Source organism: Nakaseomyces glabratus, chromosome F (genome assembly GCF_010111755.1).
Source record: "Nakaseomyces glabratus chromosome F, complete sequence".
Classification (NCBI taxonomy): domain Eukaryota; kingdom Fungi; phylum Ascomycota; class Saccharomycetes; order Saccharomycetales; family Saccharomycetaceae; genus Nakaseomyces; species Nakaseomyces glabratus.
The window spans coordinates 814,745-837,325 of NC_088956.1; the positions used below are offsets into that span (position 1 = coordinate 814,745).

Sequence of the window (22,581 nt, forward strand, 5' to 3'; positions counted from 1 at the left end):
TCCATAGACTAATTAGCAACCAATTTCTAGCTGAAAGTGTATGCGATGACCGCACCGTTTCCCTCATCGACTAAAGCTCTGTGGTGGTTTTGCAAAAAAAATCACTGAAAAAAGATGCTGCTGGCAGGGTCCTAGAAACCCTCAACGGATCGGACATTATTTGAAGATCTCCGAGGAAACGGGTTTCCCACTAACAGCCGTTTCGTCAAATAGAAGGAGGGATTACAATCATGTGATCTATTAGAATAACACCAAAAGAGATACCTGCTCGTGTATTCGGATAAGGTATTGTATGCGATATGTGCATACAATGCTTTGGTACCAATTGAGTTCGATCAACTTGGAATGGATAAGTATGTGTCTTCCCCATGTATGTTTCTTTTATTGTTATTGTTTAAGTTGGTTGTTTGAAGTACAGATGTATTGAAATCATAAAATTGTATTAAATAAAGTCAAGTTTATCAAAAATATCGTACAGAAATAAATTTATAAAAAAAATAAAAGGATAGTAAGTATAAAAAAGTTCGTATTGTCTGTATGTTTTCGTTTATTTTTATTTTTTGGATCTTAACAGTTGCTGAAAATAGTACAAAATTGTACATCATGAAAACTGTAAATTTGGAAGATAGATTGAATCATGACAGACAGAATCATACCATGGCTGCTTTTGCAAAGACATTATACATTCTTGACTTGGCAGACATGGTTGCAAATAAATGTGAAAGTAAAATAACAAGCACACAGAAATGACACAACAATGGGAAGAAATTATTCTCCTCATCCAAGTAATTCCCATGCTAAATATTAACATTTCATCTTAACAACATTAAAAAAGGATCATCGAGACGTTGAGAAAGAAAAAGAGAGTTAAAAAAACTATGCCAATCAATTATGAGTTTAGTTTATTAAACTCTGTTGTTAGAAGCTTCGACTTCAGCTCTCAATCTCAATCTACCGGAAAGGATGTTACTGATTTCGTTGAATTCGGTCCAGTGGACTTCATGACCCTTTCTTAGCTCAATGTTGGTTTCGTTTTCCCATAGAGAAGCGATTGGCTTGAAGGAGATGTGAGAACCGTTGACACAGATAATGGCAGCAGAGTCATCTTCGTGTTCAACAGTTGGAATCTTAGCACCGTGCTTGTCAAACTTGAATCTCAAAACCTTAGCATCCTTGTCCAAAGCAGTGGCCTTGTTCTTCTTGTTCCATTGTTCAATGAACTTAATACACTTAACAGCATATCTGGAGGCGATAACACGATCCTTAGAGGATGGAGCACCACCTTGTTGAGCATGACCTGGCATAGCAGTTCTAACACCAAATCTACCCTTGCTGGATTCAGAAATGATGTCAGCAATCAACTCAGTGCTGTAAATGCTGGAAGCTTGTTCGTTTCTAACCAACAACTTACCGTTTCTGTTTTCACCCTTGTCGTGACGGAAGTTCTCCTTCAACAATGAAAGATCTTCTCTGATAGACTTTAGGCTGATTGGATCTTCTGGAGTGTATACAGAGACAGCACCAGTAACCAAACCAGTGAAAGAAGCAATGTAACCGGAGTGACCACCTTGAACTTCAACGACGAAGACTCTTCTTCTGGTAGCAGAGGCAGATTGCTTAATGTCATCAGTGTAGTTAACTAGGGCATTCAAACAGGTATCAACACCCAAGGAGTATTCAGTACCTGGGACGTTGTTAGAAATGGTACAAGGCAATAGAACCATTGGGATGTTGAAGATTGGGTATTGCTCTCTGCTGTCACGTAGTTGCTTCAAAGACTTGAAACCTTCGAAACCACCCAAAATGATCAAACCATCAAGCTTGTTCTTTTGGAAGTAGTAAGCGATGGTACCCATGTCTTCAGCGGCAACAGATCTGTTGGTACCAATTTCGGAACCACCCATGTTGTGCCAGTTTTCAACATCGATCCAGCTCAACTCTTGGACTTCACCGGTTTGGATTAGACCACTGAAACCGTTCATGATGGCATATGGCTTGTGACCGTGAGACAAACAGTATAGAGTGGCAGCACGAGTGGCAGCGTTCAAAGCTGCGGATGGAGCACCAACGTGGACAATACCGATGTTTAATCTTTCAGTAACTGGCAGCATTTCAGAACCATCATCTTTAACAGTAGTAGACAAAAAGTTTTCATACAGTTCGATGAATTCAGTGTCTCTCATGGAAATAGCCTTGTCAAAGTCCTTGTTTTCAATTGCTGTAGCAACAGACTTAGTCAACTTGACAGATTCAACCAATGGCATTCTAATGATCTTGTTTTCTAGGATACCAATCAATGGAGATGGGGTCTCTGGGGTCATTTCTAGAACGGCCTTGACAGCGTCAACACCTTGCAAAGTGGCCAACCATCTGTCGTGAGCGACAGCGGTACCACCTCTTTGAACGTGACCAAGGATAGTAACCTTGGTGTCTAGACCTAGATCAACCAAGACATCCTTAACGTCTTCGGCAGTAACTGGGTTCAATTGGTCATCGAGAGCACCTTCAGCAACGATGATGGTGTTGTTTCTTCTACCCTTGTTTCTGTGTCTTTGACAGACTTCCTTCAACTCATCTTGCCATTGACCGTGTGGAACAGCTCTTTCTGGGATGAAAATGTAGTCAGCACCGGTAGCGATACCAGCCATCAAAGCTAACCAACCACAATGTCTACCCATAACTTCGACAACGAAGGCTCTGGAGTGAGACTTGGCGGTGGCATCGATGTAGTCAACCATTTCACAGATTCTTTCTAAAGCGGAGAAGGCACCGATGGTGGAGTCAGTACCAGCCATATCGTTATCGATAGAACCGACCAAACCGACAATGGTCAAGTTTCTGTATGGGGCGACCTGTTCGCTGGTGAAAGTACCGTCCTTGACTAATTCTTCAACCAAGGATGGCCATTCGGATCTGAAAAGGTCGGCACCGGTTAGAGAACCGTCACCACCACAGACGACCAGAGCGTCGATACCTTGAGAAATCAAGTTACCGGCAGCTCTCTTACGACCTTCACGCTTCTTGAATTCCATGGAACGAGCGGTACCGATCAAAGTACCACCCTCGCTTAGCCAGCCTCTGACATCTTCCCAGTGCATCTTCTTCAAGTACTTACCACCTCTCAATAGACCTTCGTAACCTTCGTAAACGGCGAAAACATCGCAACCGTAGTGGATACCGGTACGGACAACAGCACGAACGGCGGCGTTCATACCTGGAGAGTCACCACCGGAAGTCATGACGGCGATCTTCTTCTTCTTTTGTAGGTTGGAGCCACTTTGTAGGGACTCCTTTAGTTGGTTGACGGCGTCGGTGCTTTGGCTAGCGGTGATGTCGTCCTCCTTCTCTAGAGGCTTCAAGAAAGCGTCCATGTTAGTTGGCTTTTCGTCTAGAGGAGATGCAAATGAGGTGAAGCTCAATTGGTTGCCCATTGGGTCGTTCATCTGCAGGACGGAGTCGGAGACCTTGGTGACCTTGTCGCCGAACTCCTTGGCGATGGCTGGAAGGTCAGCGGAGAAGTAAGTGATGTGGGAGGTTTGTGCAGTGCTGTATACGTCCTTCAAAGGTTCGTGCATGACCAGACGAACTTTGACGAAGGCACCTTGGCTTTGGGCCTTGTTAGAGGCCTCCTGTTGTGGGACACGGAACCCTAGAGAGTCGGTTTCACTTAGCTTGAAGGACTCCAGCCAGACCTCTCTCAAGGAATCGTCGGAAGTACCAGACGCTAGAACGACGTTCTCACCGTGCTTGAACTTGTTGAAGTCCTTGATGGTGGAGAAACCCAGACTGTGATAGAAACGCACTGTTTGCTTAAATAGCTCTTCATCAGCAGTGGCGATAGCCCTGAAAGCTACACCATAACAGTTATCCTGATGTAGCATAGTTCAAAAATAAAGTGTAATGGTCTATTCTTTACCTTTATGGCTCCTAAGTAGTGTTAAAGAATAAAAAAAAAACCAAAAAAAAGCTTGTTACTCTCAAGTTATATATCCAATATTTCCTTATAACTAAGAGCTTATGAAAGGGAGACTGTTATTTATTCCAGAAAAGAAATCAATTGAAGTTTTTTTTTTTTTGTTTGGTTTTATTTTTTTTTTCACTTTTATGTTTTAAAGCAATTTTTTTTTTCTGTGCTTTTGCTCTTGCTCTGCTTTCCTTCAAATTTCGAAGTTGTGTGTTGGGATTAGTCTGCAAGTAACCATAGAAGATTATGTGGGCTAGATGACCCAATTTCAAGTAGATTGTTTCTTGTGGAATGGAACCAATTTCAAGTTTGGATACACAAAGGTCCTTGCTGAAGGTCCTTGCTGAAGGTCTTGTTAAAAAGGTCAAAATTGAGAGAAAAAGAAACGAGTTCTACTTTAGTACTGTAGCAGGTAATAAGCATAGGCAGAGCACAGTCCATTGTTAGGAAGGTAGCACCTAGTGCCCCCCCCCACTTCCTCCATTGTGTATTGTAGCTCTTCTCTTAGGGTGTTCAGATATCCAGCGTGGAAGGGACCCTTTGTCCGTATGTGTACTGAGATTCGTGTGTCTCTCTGCCTTCTACCTACCTGTCGCCCCTACGGCCGGTACTCTGCTCATCTGGGACTTATAACCGGAACAACAATGAAATGACGAAGATAGTTTTTCCGGTTCGTGCGGAAAGTTCCTCAGTTTCTTTCTTTTTCCCTCAATGGGGGGGGGGGACTTCATCACGGGAAGCGAAGGGACGGGAAGGACTCTGAGAGAGTGAGAGAGAGAGGAAAAAAAGAGCGCAGTGTGCTACGTCATTCGGGTCTGCGCGTGTGACTTCGGGATCGTCACTTCGCTGGTGGTGACGATGGAAGGTAGCCCACCAATGGAAAAGTGGTATCCCATGGTGCACGGGTGTTTTATAAACATCTTTCCTGTTTTCAAGAGACGGCTTGTGCGACGTACGATCACACTGGTGTGTATGCGCGTTTTGAGTGATATGCGAATGGACCGCTCTATGGCTAATACTACAGCGGATATATGGGCAAAAGTGGGCGTCTTACGATCATGATTTGGTTTGGTCATATAAAGTTACAAATGGACATGTCAATTATATAGAGGTTCAATAACAAAACATCAATGGTACTGGAGCGCGCGCCCCTCCCCCTTCACATCTGCTGTTGCTGTTGCTGGAATGGGTTGGTGATCTGCACGGGGATCATCGCGTATGTTACAGGCTGTTGCATCTGCATTTGCTGCATATCTACCTCCTGTATCGTGGGCATGTGTGCAGTGCCAAATGGGTTCTCCACGGTTTCGTATTGTGCCATGTTCTCCAACGCGAATGGGTTGTTTGAACCGGTTCTCAACGGCTGTTGCGCTAATGGTTGTTGTGGTGATTGTTGCTGTATGCCGTTAACGTTGCCTCCCGTGAAGCCAGACATTTGATTGCCCACATACATGCTTGTGCCTTGCTGTACCATTGGCATCGGTGATGTCTGCATGGGTTGCTGTGGCTGTGCCTGTGGCTGTTGCTGCTGCATCATCATCTGAGGGGAGGTCATCTGAGGAGCAAATGGATTGCTGCCCGTAGGCTCGAAACTAAACGTGTCAGCAGCAGACGGCGTGAATGGGTTGTTGACATATGGTTCTTGAGGCACTGTAGGTGTTATTAGCACTTGTTGGTTCTGTAACTGTTGTTCCAGGATCTTCTTTTGTTCCCGGATTTGCTCGAGTTTTTGCTGCGCCATGCTGCTAGTGGTCTCGCTTCTTTGTAATGTACCTGGTTGGTTCGCATTCCTATTGCTTTCGTCTCCATATGCGGTTGTGTTGGATGACACTTTCCTTTGGCTATTCAGTTTCGCACCTCCCCTTTCCTCATTTCTGATATGGTCCTCCAGTGATGATATCAGCTTAGTTGTTATATGCTTGATGACAGGTATCTTCAGCCCGACAGATTTGCCGATTTTCAAGTAATTAACCACATGGTCCGTTAAGTCTACGAAGCTCTTGTATAGTTCCAAGGTTCTCTTAGCCTCGGCTCTGTCTAGTTCAAAGAACGACTCCAGCAATGCGATAACACCCCCGTTCAAAGAATTGTACAAAGGCAGCAAATCGGTGACTAGCATCTTGAATGTGTATAGGATCAGATCGTTCTGTAGGTCTATCTGAGAGAATCTGTTCTTGATCAATGCAGTGATGGTGTTCTCTAGGGACTCGACGTGGTCCAGTTCCGTCGAGATCGAGATGTTCTTGTTTCCCAAGTTTTGTTGGCTTCTCTCACGTCTATACTTCATTGCAATATTGAAACCCACTTTCACGTAGTCTGTACCGTTGCACAGGTCGTACTCCTTGCATCTGATCTTCAAATACTGGTTGTATCTCTCTATCACTTTGATGTCATCCCGCGACCACTTCGATGAGGAGAGGATCTTTCTCGTGCTGTTGAAGAAGTCCAGGTTCCGGGACATGTAGTCCAGTATAGGCGACCCGTCCCCCTTCCGCCTGTTCCCGCCGTAGTAGTCGTCGTCGTCGTCGAAACCCCTGGCCTCGCTCTGCTCGCTGTACTGGATCATCAAGTGCAGCATGATGAGAGACTTGAACACTATGGTCCACTCGTTAGACCCCGCTATCCGCTGCCCAAGCAGCTGCACTGCCTCCTGCATGGAGTGGCGTGAAGTGGACGTGTCCTGCAGGATAGGACCGACGTACTTGTCCTTGGGCGGTGCCATCTTGATCTTGGTGGCACCTTTGACCAGCTTGTTCAGTGCCATCTTTTATTTTTTTGCTTTTCTTTACTTACACAACTTTTCGAATATTAGCTCTCCAAATGAAACTCTGGTTCCTCGTTTGCCAGATGTATATCAGTGTTCGGTGTCTCTTCGATAGAAACCAAATAGAAATATAGAAAAGATTCGAGTTTCTTTGCATATGGTATGCAAGTTTTCGATGGGGGGAAAAGACAAGAGCAGAGAAGGCAATAAAGGGATTTTCTTTTCTGTGGACTTGTGATGGCAGGAAGAAAGGGCGAGAGAGAGAGCGAGTGAGAGAGAGGTAAGAGATACAGTTACCCGGACACAATAAAGTTCGAATCCACAAAATAATATCTGCTCCCATCTGGATTCGAATGGGTGTAATATTAACGTATTATATGATTTAATCCAGTTACGTAATATATGACTCAACTCAATTACGTCATTGTCATTATAAGATAGGGTACACAAGGCTTGAGATACACACAGAGACACAGACACAGACACAAATGAACATTTTTCAAAACACACACAAAACCCACGCAGAGCAATTCCCTTATCGGTTCCTTTGAGGGGGACAGGGGGAGGTAGTGGGATAGGAGGTTCCCTCTCGAACTGCAGTCTTAGAAGACACGGCACACACTGGTCACAGCGCCCATCAAATTGAATAGTGCTCTGTTCAATGGCTACTTGTGGAGATCCTGTGGAGATCCTGTAGAGATCCTGTGGGGATTGTCTCTGAGGGTCATCGTCTGGTAGTGCAGGCCGGGTAAATATATAACACGGCTGTACTATTCACTGCTGCACTCTCTATAGGAGTGGATTTAGGCAGCGAAGTAAAAGCGGAGACGGATCCGCACAGAGCAGAGAGCACAGAGTTGAATTGGATTGCGCTCAACAAGGGGGACAGACGTAGACAAGGACGTAGAGAGAACAGCCAAATACAATCACGGCTGTCTTAGCGGAGATTGGGAGAGAGAGCCCCCCCGCAATTTTAAATCCCAAACGTATAAATACCATTACTTTCAAAACACACCCAATACTCACTCCAGGTACAAAGCTACCAAACACATTAAACATTACAAAAAACATTACAAACATTACAAACATTACAAACAATGTCTACGATAGGATTTGCTTTCAAGAGGTTCTGGCAGAGTGAGACAGGGCCTAGGACGGTACACTTCTGGGCTCCTACTTTGAAATGGGGTCTGGTCTTCGCCGGTCTGTCAGACCTTAACAGGCCGGTAGACAAGCTGAGCGGCACACAAAACCTGTCGCTGCTCGCTACGGCGCTGATATGGACGAGATGGTCCTTCGTGATAAAGCCAAAGAACTACTTGCTGGCGTCCGTGAACTTCTTCCTGGGATGCACCGCAGGTGTGCAGATCGGAAGACTGATGAACTACAGGTTGACCAACGGAGACACAATGTCACAGGCTATCGGGTACTTGTTCCACGGGAAGCCCGCCAACACCATCGCTTCCAGCGGGAACGGTAAGAAACCTGAACAACTAATTGCATAGTTTTGTTTTGAGAAAAACAATGCTTTCTTTTTATCCCACTGAGTGTGCATTTTTTTTAGTGTCTTGGTGGCCCTGACATCAAGGAGTCATTTGAAGGGAAACCGGATTTCCCTCTAACCATTTTCAACCACTCAACAGATACAAACATGGGCATAAATCAATGCAAGGACATTTCACAGAGTTTTCATATTCACACTATTCCTTTATTTCTCATGATTTTTATTATCGACGTGTATACATTCATTTCGCATTTTTTTATTGGTACTTTTTTTCAATAGTTTTCTAGGTTTATACTTTATATTTCAAAACAAAAAAATATTAAAAACAAATAGATAATTTATCGTTCATTCTTTTGGTTTTGATAACGGAATTTCAAGAATATATATGCAGCCAAAAATTAAAGGGTGGCTATTGTACATTAAATGATATATATATGTTATGCTATTTGCTCACTTATATATCTAGTTTGCAGCTCAGTTTAGTTGTTTTCTTGTATTTTGAATACGATTTTTTCTGAAAGGAATATATTTTTTGTTCTTTTTCTAAATGGAATATCTAAAATCAAAATTCTATGTCAATCATTTTGCATCGTGTGACTTCTCTCCATCGAACTTAAATCCCACGCTCAAGACAACATTGAATATTACAGTTACTTATTAGTTTACTTTCATTTAAGTATGAGAACTGGCGGTCCCAGTTCCCAAAGCATCTCTTAGAAAATATTTTAATGGTGGGCTAGTTCAACTACCTTCTTAGCAGCAGGGTCCAATTCATCGAATGAGTAGATCTTCAAACCAGAGTCCTTGATGATTTGACGACCTTCATCTAAATTGGTACCTTGTAATCTAGCCACAATTGGAATTCTCAACCCCAATTCTTTTGCAGCTTCCACTAGACCTAAGGCAACGAAATCACATCTAACAATGCCTCCGAAGATATTTACAAAAATGGCATCTACTTTATCATTAGACATGATCAATCTGAAGCCTTCTTTGATGGTTTCTGGAGTGGCACCACCACCACAGTCCAAGAAGTTGGCTGGCTCACCACCATTCAACTTAATAACATCCATAGTAGCCATGGCTAGACCAGCACCATTGACCAAACATCCGATGTTTCCGAATAGTTTAACAAAATTCAATTCGTATTTCTTGGCACTTACTTCATCTGGGTCTTCCTGAGTCAAGTCTCTCCAGGAGAAAATCTCTTCTTGCTTGAAGAAAGCATTGTCATCAAATCCAAACTTGGCATCTGTACACATAACTTTGTGGTCTTTGTTGTTAGCAATCTCACTCAATGGGTTAATTTCTACTTGTGTGGCATCGGTTTCACTGAAGATCTTATACAGTTTGCTGACAGCATCCTGGGCATCGTCGATAGCATCGGCACTGAAACCCAAAGACTCAGCAATTTCACGAGCTGTTTCCGGTTTTAGACCCTCGGAAACGGTGATTGAAAACTTCTTAATGGCATCTGGGTTCTTTTCTGCAACTTCTTCAATGTTCATACCACCTTCACTGGAGCATATTATCATTGGCTTACCAGTTGCTCTGTCCATCAGAATAGAGAGATAAGCTTCATGCTTTGTCTCGACTCTTTCAGCGATGTAAACGGCAGACACTAGCTTACCCTTCTCACCAGTTTGTTTAGTAATCAATTTGTGCTGTAGCATTTCCTTGGCCAATTTGGAGGCCTCCTGAGGAGATGAGATCATATGAACACCGCTCTTGAAGCCGGTGTCGAAATGGCCTTTACCTCTACCACCAGTCAAAGCCTGAGCCTTGATGACCAGCTTGTCGGTCCCGAGCTGTTCTGCAGCCTTGGCAGCTTCTTCAGGAGTCATGGCCGGTAAACCACGAGGGGTACCAACACCATACTTCCTCAGTAATTCAGCAGACCTATATTCATGGATAGATAAGTGTCTCTTACCCTGGACACGAGCCAATTGAGCCAGGTTCTTGTTCAATACAGTTCCTCTAAACATAGTTTATGATAGTTCTCGAAGGGATTCGTTTGTAAAAAAGGAACGCTCTTTCTTAATAGTTACACACAAAGTTTGGATGGATTATATTATTTTTGCCAAGCAAATAGTCCTATCTTTTACCTTGTCTTTATTGTCGCTTATTTTTTTCTTATTTAAGATTTCTTCCTGATAGGTTTCCTCTATAAATTGGAAAGCTATTTGTTTGTGTATTTGTCTTTCTTTGTCTCGCAATTCCTCTTCTCTAATGCAATATATATAGGAGAGTTGAGAAATCGTTATCAGCAATTTTCACTTTTCCCTAGAATGCACCGCTTTCCCAACGGGATCTTTCGTCCCCCTTCTGACCATCCAATCGTGGGACCTATTTATATAGAGGTGCTATTCTGCCTATCTGGCTAACTGGCAAGAGATCCCCTTCCCCTCCTTCGATCCTCCCTCGATCCTCCCTCGTCCGCCTGCGGCTTAGTCTTCCCTTTTATCTATACCCCTTCTAAGGAAAACGTAGACACATACGTACAGAGCCGGCATTGTACCGTCAAGAACTCGATTTGCCGGTTCTTGCTGTGCAAGTACTGTAGTTGCACAAACGTAGATTCTTAGCAATAGTGGGTCCCCTCCTTCTCCTTCTGTATTAACCGTTCCTGCGAGATTTTCTCTGTCTAAAAAATCCATTCTTGCGCGGGAAAGTATGGGACTCATCGTTTTCTTTCACCTTCTCCCTCCCCTTCTCCCCTTCTTTCATCTTCTGAGATTCAAAACTCCTGCAGCATTACTCTCCATATCTCTATCTCTGAGCCGCCACTTCTTCACCTTTTCCCCCCTTACCGCAGATATCTCCCTTATCTCCCCTATACAAATATTGCAGGGTTCTTTCTGTGCGTGTGTTCACAAGCACATGCCATGCCATCAGATCGTTCTGCGTGTTTTGTGAGTTTGCTTTCCTCTTTACTCCAACTTTTTTTGTAGTCGTTCTCTTTGCCACGGGCACTTCTGTGTGATTGGAGAACAAAAAAGTTCAATTTTTCAGAAATACCCCGCTTTATGATTCAACAATCTCTTGTATAAATTTTTTCTCATTTGTACGACTGTTTCTAGGGGCGAGGGGATGCATTTACTAGTTTCTTTGTTTCTTTCAGGTTGTGCAGTGAATTGAGTACGCCAATTGCCGTAAAACAGATCTCGCAAATTCAAAAGTATAAATCTAGATTTTCTTTTAGTAGCCGCCGAAGGGTCATTCCCCGTCATTTGTATCTCGGAGTTGCGGATCATTCTGGCAAGGAGAGGGAGTAGCCGAGAAGACGGCAAATTACCCCAACTGTTTTTTTTTTGCGTCCGCCATTCCGTGCACGTTGCTGTGTAATATTTAGCCTCTACCCTTCCCCTCATCTTACTGTCTGTCTCATCTTCCACAAAACTCCGATAGCCTCTCGATGCAGGACTTTCTCCCCTCCCCTCCATCTCTCCCATTTCTCAGCTTAAATAGCTACATCTGAAAGCCAGTGTTATCTGTTGCAAAAAAATATAAAAAAGGCTCGAAGCAGCTCTGTCCGTGCTTTAGTCTACTTGTGTACTGGTGTACCGGTGTTTACGTGGGCGGCTAGATGTGTCGATATACATGCATCTAGTGTGTTTTGATATGGTAGATATCGTATTACTATGCAAAAAACTATTATACAGAAAGAAAAAAAACAACTGCTTTACCGAGTATATATTCTCTATTTCTCTAATGACCCTTCTTCTTTTGCTTGGTGATGTGCGCCCGTAGGACCTTTTGCTTGTCTCTCAGAGACATCTTCTGTTTACCACGCACACTTCTCTTGTGGATGGACATGACGAAGTTCTTCCGCCTTTCTTTCTCCCTGTTGGTAGTGGATCTCGCGTTGTCTCTCTTACCTCTTCTTGAACCAAACTTCTCACGGCCTTCACGCCCTTCCATGATCTTCTGCAGTCTCTCCTCCCTGGTCTGCTTGTACTTCACAGGACCAGTCAACAGCCCTGCATCGACAACTTCTTCGTTCTTCTCGTTTCTCATACCCATCAGCTTGGCAACACCTTCCTCTGTACGCAGTTCTTGTAACTTGGCGAAGTCAGCGGGCGTCAGGATTCTGCTGGACGCTATCTCTCTGAACGCACTCTCAGGGTCGATCTTGTCCTCGGGCTTCTCCTCGGGGTTCTCCTCGGACTTCTCCTCGGACTTCTTTTCGTCGTCGCTGTCCTCCATGTCCACGTCGTACTCCTTGTCACTATCCATGGTCACCCATTCACCGTCAACATCGTCTTCCTCCTCCATGTCTTCCACTTCCCAGTTCTTGTCGTCATCGTCATCAACAGCCTCACCATTGGCCTCTTGCTCCTTCTTCCACTTCGCAAGCAGCTCGATACCTTGGATACCTTGAACAGTGTTCTCAACACCGAATTGCAGCTTCCTGTTGTCTCTCTCAGTGCCGCTTCTCTTCGCCTCTTGCAACTCCATAGACGCAACTTTACCACGGTCTTTCCTCTTCAACATCTCAGGCGCTACTTCTCTGTACAGAGACACTAGACCCTTGGCAGCCATGCTGACACCTTTCGCCTTCGAGCCCTTGTACTCAACAAGATCCTGCAGTAATGTCTCTTCGATGGCTAATGGGGCACGGGTACATATCTCCCTGATGGTGTTCAGCCCTGCGGCTGCTACTTCGGAAGCAACACCATCAGAGACGAACTCGTCTGTGATCTTACGCACTAACACGTTCAGCGTCTCCGGTGGGACTAGGTCGTGACAGGCCTGCGCACTAGCGGCCATGATCTTGGTGACATCCCTGGTCTTGGGCGTTAGATACTTCAAGAAGAATGTGTAGATACCTAGCACAATCAGCTTGTGTGTACCAATCATACGCGAAAGTAGCTGCATCAGCGAGATCTTCTGTTCAAGTGAGAACTTGTTGCTGTTCTTGCCCGACAGATGCTCCTTGAACAACTTTTCAGCAAAACCTTGTGGGTCTCTCAATAGATGAATAGCACTGAAATTTAAAAACGCTTGATTGGTACCGTTCTTGTTCTTCTTTTTAATGGTCTTGACGGCATTCTCTAACTTCTTACCTCTTCTACCAGTTTTCTTGTTGACTTGCATCTTATGTTTTAGAGCATTGATATCAATAGCATCTTCGTCATCTGATTTCTCCTCGAATGTCTCTTCACGTTCCCTGTCTGCGTCTAGGAAAAACATAACACCACTGATGGCAATCTTCGCATCATTGTGCAATGCAGCTTGGGTCATGATTTCAACTGCACGGGAGTCATCCCAAATACCTCTTCTCCACAGTTCTCTGGTTAGCTTCGCAGCCCAAATACCTTGGGAGTCAGGTTGATCTAACAGATTGAAACAGATAGCTTGCGTGGATTTGTTCAACTTCTGGTTCTTGGAACCAGTATTGCAACTCTTCAGCAGTGAGATCAAATTCTTATACACAAGAGTTCTCAGTTCCTTGGCATGTGAATTAATACCTAGCGTGTTACCTTGAGATGAGTATGCCACCAATAATGGGAAAAATGTTTGAACTAGTTGTTCAGCTGTAATAACACCTTTGTTTCTAAGCATGGTAAGTGAGGTCAATATTTTCTCCTTAAGTTCGAACGGCAGTGATTTGTGGTGCTCTAATAGTAGTTCTCTCAGTTCATCTGGGAAGTTCTGCGTTTCCTTAGGGAAACAAGAACACACTTGCGATACAAAACCAATTAGCTCAATCAACTGTGATGTAGAAGTATTACCCTCACTGGAACCAGTTGTACTCTCAACACCGCTCGTCGTAGCATCGCCCTCACCAGCCATATTACCTAACATAAATATATCTCTTAAGGACTCATAATGGGCATATTGCTGTAGAAATTCCTCATAGTATGACTCTGGGTCTCTCTTGACCAAATTCTGCAACAGAATTATATTGGTTGGTAAAATTGCAGCTCTGCTTCTCTTTACCATTTTTCTTAATCGGTTTGTTCTATAGATACCAAGGCTTATTAAGGTGAAAAAAAATAGAGGGTCAAGTAAAACTTATACATTATAAAATCAACAGCTATCATTTGTATGTAAAATGCGATGAGCTCTTAAAGTTTTTTTTTTTGGCAAGCTCATCGCATTTTGAAAAATTTTCCCCCAGAGAAATCAAGCAGCTCTAACGAACACAAGTGAGAGAGATGAGATAGCAAAACGATCCCATTAATAACATAGATAGATTCGACTTAGGACAATAATTTGATTATTTATTAAAGTATAAAGAACAATAACTAAAATATCAGATTTGTTTTAAATGCTTGTGTGCTGGAATAATTTGCTTAAGTACTTAAGCAGCGTGGTTGAAAAGCCCCTCCACGGCATCATAATTAATCTTCTTAGAAAATGTGGACTTTTGAAGCATCTTTTTAACACTTTCTGCAGCAGTGGTATCACCGATTTCTTCAGCGTGTCTAAGTGCAGCAATGAAGCCAGATTTGTCCTTCAAATCAGCCATAGTATTCACAGCACTTACAACTTCACCGTCATTCTTATTTTTACGTTTCTTTTGACGTTTCTTTTTACCGGAGGTATTTCCTGCAGCAATATCTGCTTCTTGTTTTAGCCTTTTACTTTCTTGTTCGAGCAAATATTCACTGTTTATACCAATCCATATCCTTTCCTTCAACTTGGAAGCTTCTTCGTCCAGAATTAAAGCGTCTAGATCTTCATCATCGACATCATCAAGATTTTCTGGGTCATCTGGTACTTTAGACAGCAGGGATTCGGTAGTTGGTAGCTTATTTAGGTTCCTTGGTCTGTAGGGATCCTTTTCTAACGAATAACCATCTATTAGATCATTAATTTTCCTTCCAGAGGATAAAGTAACGTTTAAGCTTTTGGCATCACTGGCTACAGATTCCTCAACTTCTTGAGAGTCTTCTCTCACTCTTTTCTTGTTATTGTGTTCGTTTGTTTCATTTGTTTCTCCTCCATTAGTTACTACTTCCTCTTCGTCTGTTCCCTGTGATTGTAGTACATCGCTGTCATCAATACCATGTGTTGTTTTCAATCTCTGAATAACTTTCTCACGCTTCTGTGTGAACTCTTTTAAATAGTATAAAACTTCCTTGGAGGAAAGCTCTTGTTCACCCAACACTTGAGTTAGGATAGGGTTTCTTGCTAAAGCCTCTTCACTAGTTTCATATAGCTCTTTTTTTTCTAGTTTCTTTTTCAAGGCCACTTCTTGTTTTCTATTTTTAGTAAATGAAGGAGGAGCAGCGCCAGAATCTTCTTTCTTTGGATCATCGTTTCTAAACTCTTTCACCGATAATGAAGCTGCTTTGGTTCCTTTGAATTCGTTTAATCTTTGCTGTAAAGTTTCTTCTGCTACATGTGATACAGCAACTATTTCTGAGTGCGTTCTGCGTAGATTGTTCATTCTACAAGCCAAAAGGATACAAGCACCTGCGATACCCGCAGGTCTTCTTCCTTCAAACATCCAGTCATTAGACATTCTCTGTGCTAACTTCACGGCATCTCGTACCACTTTTATTTTCTTTTCTCCAAGTTCTAGTTTTTCTGCAAAATGCTGTATAAATAGAGAAGGATCGGCTAATGGGAGTTTTGTAATCTGCAATCTCTTGACCATTTTCAAAAAAGTTGCACCAATCGAATAAACACTGACTTGAAGTCTGGATGAAAAATCGATAAGCATGTGGTGTGTCATTTCTTTACGACATGCGATATACAAACAAGCCGCAATAACATTCTGTGATCTTCTACCTTGAACAAAATTATACGCCAGCGCCAGTTTGTACCATTGGTGAGATGCCTCCACAATATAATCTGGGATGTTTAGTGCATGCCCGACAGCTCTTAGTTTCTTCTTCGCATTATTTAATGTCGCTTCTCTTGATTCCATAGCATTGGATCCCAGACCGCCAGACGTGTGTGACTGGCCGGCACTCAGGAAAGAACCCGTAACCGTGGCGGCACCAGAACTTGTCTCGGCAAACGTAACCTCAGAGACAATAGGATTCTCCTCGCTCACAACACCACATGCCACACATACCAAATCATTGTTCGGCGTGGAACTGTCCACTACTAGCTCGGTATTACCACAGTTCTTGCAACGCAAAACCATTCGATTCTCTCTCTCGTGTTACTGTTAAAATTCCTGTTTTGTTACACTCTCAAAATTCCCCTTATGTGAAAGGTATGATTCCTCAGATACTTTTTTATCTTCGATACTGCTGTATATACTGTAGCCGCGAATCTTCCAAGTTACTATATCCTGGTCTGCACGTCAAAGCCAGACACTAGTTTGCGATGTTTTTGAGATTTTGTATTTTTTTTTCTTCTTTAACTCAGAATTCTAAGAAATCGAGTTTTTTGAAGAAATCATCTTTTTTTCGTGATATATACACAGAGCAGTCTCTTCGATGCTCTGGGGTTGTTGGATTTGGCAACCGGACGTAGTGATGCAAGGGTAATCGGTCTTAACACATCCTATCTAGTTTCTCGAGATATTACAGTTTATAGTGTTGATTTTGAGGATTCAAGTAACTCAAGGGTCTCAAGGGTCTCAATAATAAGCTACCTATTCTTTTTTCTTGGGGTTATCAATATATTATACAAGGGATAATGAGTATTGCGCTGTGGTACTGTCCTGCTCCAGGGACGTTGGATTACGAAGTGTTAAAGACGCTGATAAACTCTTTGCAGTTGCTGGTGCCGGGTTCTCCGAGCTTTGAGCCCCATCTTACTGTAGTGACACATTTGCAAGTGCAGAACAGGGGCGATGTTAGCAAAGTGTTGCAGTCGTGTTCGAGTTGCCTCAAGACGATCCCTAAAGGGCATAGTCTGATCAAGTACAGTAACTGGTCTATCAACAAGCAATATTTCAAGAAAATAGTGTTAGAGTGTGAGAAAGATAAATATTTGTTGAGCTTGGCGCAGTTAATGCGTGAGTTGTATGTTGAGATAGAGGATCAGAAGCGCAGGGCCGAGCATTGGGTAATAGAGGAGTTCCAACCGCATGTGTCACTTATGTACAATGACAGCCAGATAACAAAGGCCACAGAGATGGTGGTGAGACAGCGCATACATGACGCAATGCAGTTGTTTAGCAACAATCCATCCAGCAAGAGTTGGAGAACGTTCAAAGTAGTGTCATGCGAAGGGCCTGTAGAAGAATGGCAGGTGTTGGGCTCCGTGACACTTTGAAAGAATATGCGTGACCACATATGTCTCCCTTTAGGTTATTTTACGCAATTTAGATAATATTCAACAAAAAACGATGAAATTAAATTAAAGTAGAAGGGAAAAATCTCAAAACTTGATATGAAGCATTTTAATTAATACATCTTTTTGGAATTAATACACACTATAAAAGAATATTTTAGGGAATAAGTTATATTAGGGAATAAGTTATATTAGAGAAGAAGCTATATTAGGGAAGAAGCTATATTAGGGAATAAGTTATATTAGAGAAGAAGCTATATTAGGGAATAAGTTATATTAGGGCATAAGCTATTTTAGAGACTAAATTATTTAGAGAAAGAGTTATATTAGAGAATGGAAGATTTTAGAGAATGGCAGCAACAGATAATGGGGAGATCAATGCAGTGAGGTGCCTGTCAAATGACCTGGTACCTTAATCTATCGTGGATACCAGGCACTGAATCTGGATTTGCTCTTATGTGGGGTCTTGAAAATGTAGATTCGATCCCAGTAATTTTCATCATTTCCCTTGACGGAAATCATAATGCTTCTATGGGTTCTATGAGTTCTACGAGTTCTATGAGTTCTACGAGTTCTACGAATTTTACGAATTTTACGAATTCTACTGTTCTATTGTTCTAATGTTCTATTGTTCCATCCATTGTTGTGAGGTTGCCATACCAGCATTGTCATAGAATAGAGTTCCAGAGATACAGAGATACGTTCTTCGAGAGATACGTCTGGGAGAGCAATGATTCTATAGCTGGTTTTGAGAAAGCGAAAGAGAAGTATGTAGAAGGAACAACTGAGTCATGGTGATTGTTTTCTGAGGCGGGAAGCAGCCAGTTCCTGGTTCGAGCAGATCTACTGGGATCTGATAGGCAAGTGTTGTAACTCCGTACTTCTAGGGGCGTGTCTATATGCTTAGGTGTACCGCTTTACCTGCCGTCAAGATTAGGGCTGTTGGTGTTGGCACTGACGAGAAGCACTCCTGGATGGAGAGTCATGGTCACACAATGGCTATCGAATAGTGTGTATGTGTATGTGTATGTGTGGGTGTGGGTGTGTTTTCCTTATTTGTTGCAGGTGGGATACTAGAGGGGTTTCTTCTTTCCGCCATGTTTTCATGACTACACTGCGGTAGTTTGTCTGGGGTGGGAGCATTGACAGAGGAAAGACGTTGCTGAACAGGAGTGAAGTGTCACCTCATCGCAAAATTCTACTCTTTCTGCAAAACCAGTTGTTCTCAGAGTTTTGGGGGGGGAGGGAAAACGCAAATTTGTGCGATGGAGACATTCTTGTACGGGGTTATGTGTGAGGAACGTGTCACTTTTCTCATTGTGGTTTTCCGTGCATGAATATAGTGTGGTTCCCATACTGTGCATACTCTTCTGTTCTTTCGTGCGATTGTTTTTCTTTTTTTTCTTCGGAGTGTGTTCCTCCAGGCCAATTCTGTTTTCTAATTTTGACTTTCCCGTCAACTTAATCTCTCGCGCGGATTTGTAATGACTTGATTATTGTAACTACCACATACCGTTCCTCGCAATCACATTCGCTTTTACAGACGCAACCGCAGCAACTCAGGCTTTGTCAAGGATCACTGGTCAAAGAACCACCGGGCAGGGGCCACTGTCATAAACAATAAGCACAAGGCCTCCAGTAAATCAGTTCAAAATTAAGAGGGAGAAGAAAAAAAAAATGCCGCGCTACTGCTACAGATGATTTACTGCTTATCGAATAGACTTTATGGATGGGACACTAAAGAGGCTGGAGTGGCCTTGCTTATTTGTTTATTTGTCTAGGTTTTGCGTATGTATATACCCGCCTAACGAATGACCGCAAAGAGGTCTTTCCTGTTTCTGGAAATTGGGGCAAGAGGACAAGCAAAGTCTATTTCTTGAACCTCAGCCCTTTTTTTTTGGGTTTTGGCTTTTGGCACATTGTCCTTGTCCTAGTCCTTGATGTCCTTTGGATGATCTGGTTTCTCATATGTGTTTTGCCCTCTCCAGAAATCAGGGCGGTATAGCGTCAGGTTTTTGGTACCTTTCTGTAGCTTCTGCCATAGTTCAGGACAAATGTCCCCCGTTTGGTGACTAAGGGTTCTGCCCTCGGTATGTGCCTATATCTATCCATTACTGATACGAAGAGGAAGCCATTACGGCGTAAGTAACTGTTCCTTACTACGTTATGACACCGATCTATATCTTAGGCTAGTTTCATGTGCCAGGTAGCTCCTTCCCAATCTGACATTTACGGAAATTACATAACCTTTTGTTGTTTTCCACTTAGCAAATTAAACTTTTTTCCAGAGTCTTTTTGCTCTAGACTTACTCCTACCCGCTTTATGACATCACCAAGCATCTGCCAACACCCAAACTTATAGATGAAATTCCTCAAAAGCCTTTTTTTTCTAAAGAAAAAGAGCAAGAATTACAAGCAAAAGCAATCTCTACTGGAGGTCTCGCTAATTTCATTTCTTGTTTCTTTTTTTTTACCCTTTCTTTAATACAGTTTTTGAGGTTCACCACAGTTTCTCAACTACTTATAGAGCAAAACCCTATCACAGTCCCCCCTCCCCTCCCTCCAGAGAAAGTCTCTTTCATCATCGGATCGACATGTGAAGTCTGCAGAGATGCTCTTGGTGCCTACGAATGAGCACACAAAACCATCCATACCTTCACACAACTCAGCAGAGACAACAGCAACAGGACCCTCTTCGGCATTTGCATGTCGCCTGTGAGGGATACATCCCGTTTATATTCTATGCCTCGCCTAATTTACCTTCCTAATTCGCCCCCTCCCCCACCCTCCCGAGCGTATACGCTCTAGTTTGTCGAGCTCTCCCTTTCCCTTGTCTTGACAGTCGTCTTTCCACAGATTGGTCCCCCCCCTACACTAGAGCCAAGAGGGACGGGAAAGGATCGAAAATTTTGCTTCTAGTATACATTAGAAGTGGCGTGGCGGGACAGGAATACGGGCTGTCATCAATCTCTCAGTTGGAAAAGTTTTGAAGAAAACAGAACACTAGCAGTTAACAGAATAGAATATGCGTTTCCCTAACAAACGCATGTACCAAAGAATGCAAGAGATAGGGAAAATGTTACCACAAAACGAAAATATTTGTGGGCACACAGCAAATACAAAGCCTAAACCCTAACTATTACTCACAGCCCTCTTTCTGCTCGCTCTTGCACTTGATTCACTAGAATTGACAGCAACAATAAACAATTATACAGGCAATAAGAATTAACCTATGTGAAGAAAATAAAAAATCATTAAATTCTAATTCTGTTTCTCTTTCTCATTCTCTTTTCTCGCAATAATTTTACATTGCAAATAATTTGCTAATAACTTCGCCAATAACTTCGCCAATAACTTCACCAATAACTTGCCAATAACTTAGTGTGGGTTATTAGCATTATTTTTCTTTCGGGCAATACATCTATCCAGAGATAGCATCTACTATCGCTTAAGAGAGAAAAGAAAAAAAAAACTTTAACTTATTAAGCTGATTCACAGGTAACAATCGATAAGGGATTATAGCATCTCTGAATATCTTGTGCTATCAGTATCAGTAATCTAAATCGCCCGTCAAGCTGATCTTTTTTTTTCTTTCTTGATCCTTTTTTTTTACTATATATATTTAGCATTAAAGAGAACTTTTCCCTTTCAAAATTTCCTTCTTTATGATTTTTTTCATATTTCTTCTTTCTATCTATATTGTTGTCGCAAAGGGTTGTTTCCATTAAGAAGTCTTTTCTTTATCTTACGGGCAAGAAGGATTTACATCTAACTCTAAGAACAAATTCACTACTGTTCTTGTTGAACCCTTTTGTTTCTTTTCCATCTGAGTATTAACGGATATTACTGTGTTCCCAATTCTATTTTCTTTTATTTCGCCTTCTAATTATTATTACAACTACTATTTTTTTTTTTGGATATAGCCTTTCACTTGCAATGCAGTTATGCAGCATAAAACTTTCGTACATCAATTGCATTCAATACTAAGCGACCCTACTTTGACGGGTATCATAAACTGGAATGACGACGAGATAGGTACCGTGTTCCTGTTGAAGCCTTACCACCCAGAATTCTGCGATAATGTTTTGAAACGGTACTTCAAGCACGGGAACGTCAGCAGTTTCGTCAGGCAGTTGCACATGTACGGGTTCCACAAAGTCGGTAACAACAGCGTTAACAGCCACATTAACAACATCGAAGGCAACAAGATAGTCTCAAAGAAGGAGCCCCACTTCATCATATGGAAGTTCTCCCACCCTTCGGGGAACTTCCACAGAGAATCCAGTTATGAAACACTATGCAAAATCACTAGAAAGCCAACGGGCTTCGGCAAAGACGGTAAGCGGAAAAATATACTCTCCCCAATTGCGATAAGCTATCTAAACCCAGGTATCAAAACAGAACTCTCGTATCTGCCCTTCTCTAGGGCGGCTACAGGAATTGACAACTTCGATTTGCAAAAAGAAAATATGAGCTACATTGAAAGCGCTACCGACGAAGCTCTGACAACCAGTACAGACACTTTGATTGACAACAGCTTGTTCAGCGGGATCACCTCGGCAAACTCAATTAATACAATCAAGACATCTGGCACAGGCAGCAACGGGATCACAACAGGATCATCTAATATTCAGACACTAATAAACAATAATATAGCACTGCTAAAAAAAACTACATTATTGATAATAGAAATTTTAGATAAATTTAATAACCCGGAACTATCACAAAAATCAGAAGAGATGTTCTCGAATTTGCAAAAATTACAAGAACTTAAAAATCAATTAGTCAGTAAACAATGCGAATTAGTAAATATGGTACAGCCAGAACTGAATTCCGGGAAATCGAATCAGGTAATTCAATCGAACCAATACCCAACACCTAGCCAGTTCCCAAACTTCCAAAACTATTTTCCATCAATGTAACGACTATTTAAAAAAAACATAAAAAAAGAACAGAAATAAAGTGAAACTCAATAAAAAACAGCTATTATACAACATTTAGTATTGTGTGCCAGTTAGACCATCTAAAATATATGGCATCAAATGGCACAAAATCCAAACGTATTTCCTAATCGTTTACTTTTTTAACGTAATATTTTATTCTCTTTTGTTTCTAATTTTTAATTAATGTGATAAACTCACAAAA

At 42.2% G+C, this 22,581-nt stretch overlaps 8 protein-coding genes across 8 annotated transcripts; 3 read left to right on the forward strand and 5 right to left on the reverse strand.

Annotated features, from left to right (window-relative positions):
• Positions 1 to 905: 905 nt before the first annotated feature.
• Positions 906 to 3,881, reverse strand: PFK1 (6-phosphofructokinase subunit alpha; the record flags this gene model as incomplete). The annotated part of the gene is made up of 1 exon (XM_446318.1): positions 906 to 3,881. One exon carries the CDS (start codon positions 3,879 to 3,881, stop codon positions 906 to 908), a length of 2,976 nt encoding a protein of 991 aa, XP_446318.1.
• A 1,242-nt stretch (positions 3,882 to 5,123) lies between these two features.
• Positions 5,124 to 6,728, reverse strand: YAP1802 (Yap1802p; the record flags this gene model as incomplete). Its single annotated transcript, XM_446319.1, has 1 exon — positions 5,124 to 6,728. The coding sequence occupies one exon, from the start codon at positions 6,726 to 6,728 to the stop codon at positions 5,124 to 5,126; it is 1,605 nt and encodes a 534-aa protein (XP_446319.1).
• A 1,097-nt stretch (positions 6,729 to 7,825) lies between these two features.
• Positions 7,826 to 8,233, forward strand: MPC3 (mitochondrial pyruvate carrier; the record flags this gene model as incomplete). Its single annotated transcript, XM_446320.1, has 1 exon — positions 7,826 to 8,233. The coding sequence occupies one exon, from the start codon at positions 7,826 to 7,828 to the stop codon at positions 8,231 to 8,233; it is 408 nt and encodes a 135-aa protein (XP_446320.1).
• A 724-nt stretch (positions 8,234 to 8,957) lies between these two features.
• LSC2 (succinate--CoA ligase (GDP-forming) subunit beta) lies at positions 8,958 to 10,217 on the reverse strand (the record flags this gene model as incomplete). The annotated part of the gene is made up of 1 exon (XM_446321.1): positions 8,958 to 10,217. One exon carries the CDS (start codon positions 10,215 to 10,217, stop codon positions 8,958 to 8,960), a length of 1,260 nt encoding a protein of 419 aa, XP_446321.1.
• A 1,723-nt stretch (positions 10,218 to 11,940) lies between these two features.
• On the reverse strand, positions 11,941 to 14,178 carry SDA1 (Sda1p; the record flags this gene model as incomplete). The annotated part of the gene is made up of 1 exon (XM_446322.1): positions 11,941 to 14,178. The coding sequence occupies one exon, from the start codon at positions 14,176 to 14,178 to the stop codon at positions 11,941 to 11,943; it is 2,238 nt and encodes a 745-aa protein (XP_446322.1).
• A 361-nt stretch (positions 14,179 to 14,539) lies between these two features.
• Positions 14,540 to 16,336, reverse strand: BRF1 (transcription factor TFIIIB subunit BRF1; the record flags this gene model as incomplete). The annotated part of the gene is made up of 1 exon (XM_446323.1): positions 14,540 to 16,336. The coding sequence occupies one exon, from the start codon at positions 16,334 to 16,336 to the stop codon at positions 14,540 to 14,542; it is 1,797 nt and encodes a 598-aa protein (XP_446323.1).
• A 500-nt stretch (positions 16,337 to 16,836) lies between these two features.
• On the forward strand, positions 16,837 to 17,418 carry CPD1 (2',3'-cyclic-nucleotide 3'-phosphodiesterase; the record flags this gene model as incomplete). Its single annotated transcript, XM_446324.1, has 1 exon — positions 16,837 to 17,418. One exon carries the CDS (start codon positions 16,837 to 16,839, stop codon positions 17,416 to 17,418), a length of 582 nt encoding a protein of 193 aa, XP_446324.1.
• A 3,962-nt stretch (positions 17,419 to 21,380) lies between these two features.
• MGA1 (Mga1p) lies at positions 21,381 to 22,358 on the forward strand (the record flags this gene model as incomplete). The annotated part of the gene is made up of 1 exon (XM_446325.1): positions 21,381 to 22,358. The coding sequence occupies one exon, from the start codon at positions 21,381 to 21,383 to the stop codon at positions 22,356 to 22,358; it is 978 nt and encodes a 325-aa protein (XP_446325.1).
• Between the last annotated feature and the right edge of the window lie 223 nt (positions 22,359 to 22,581).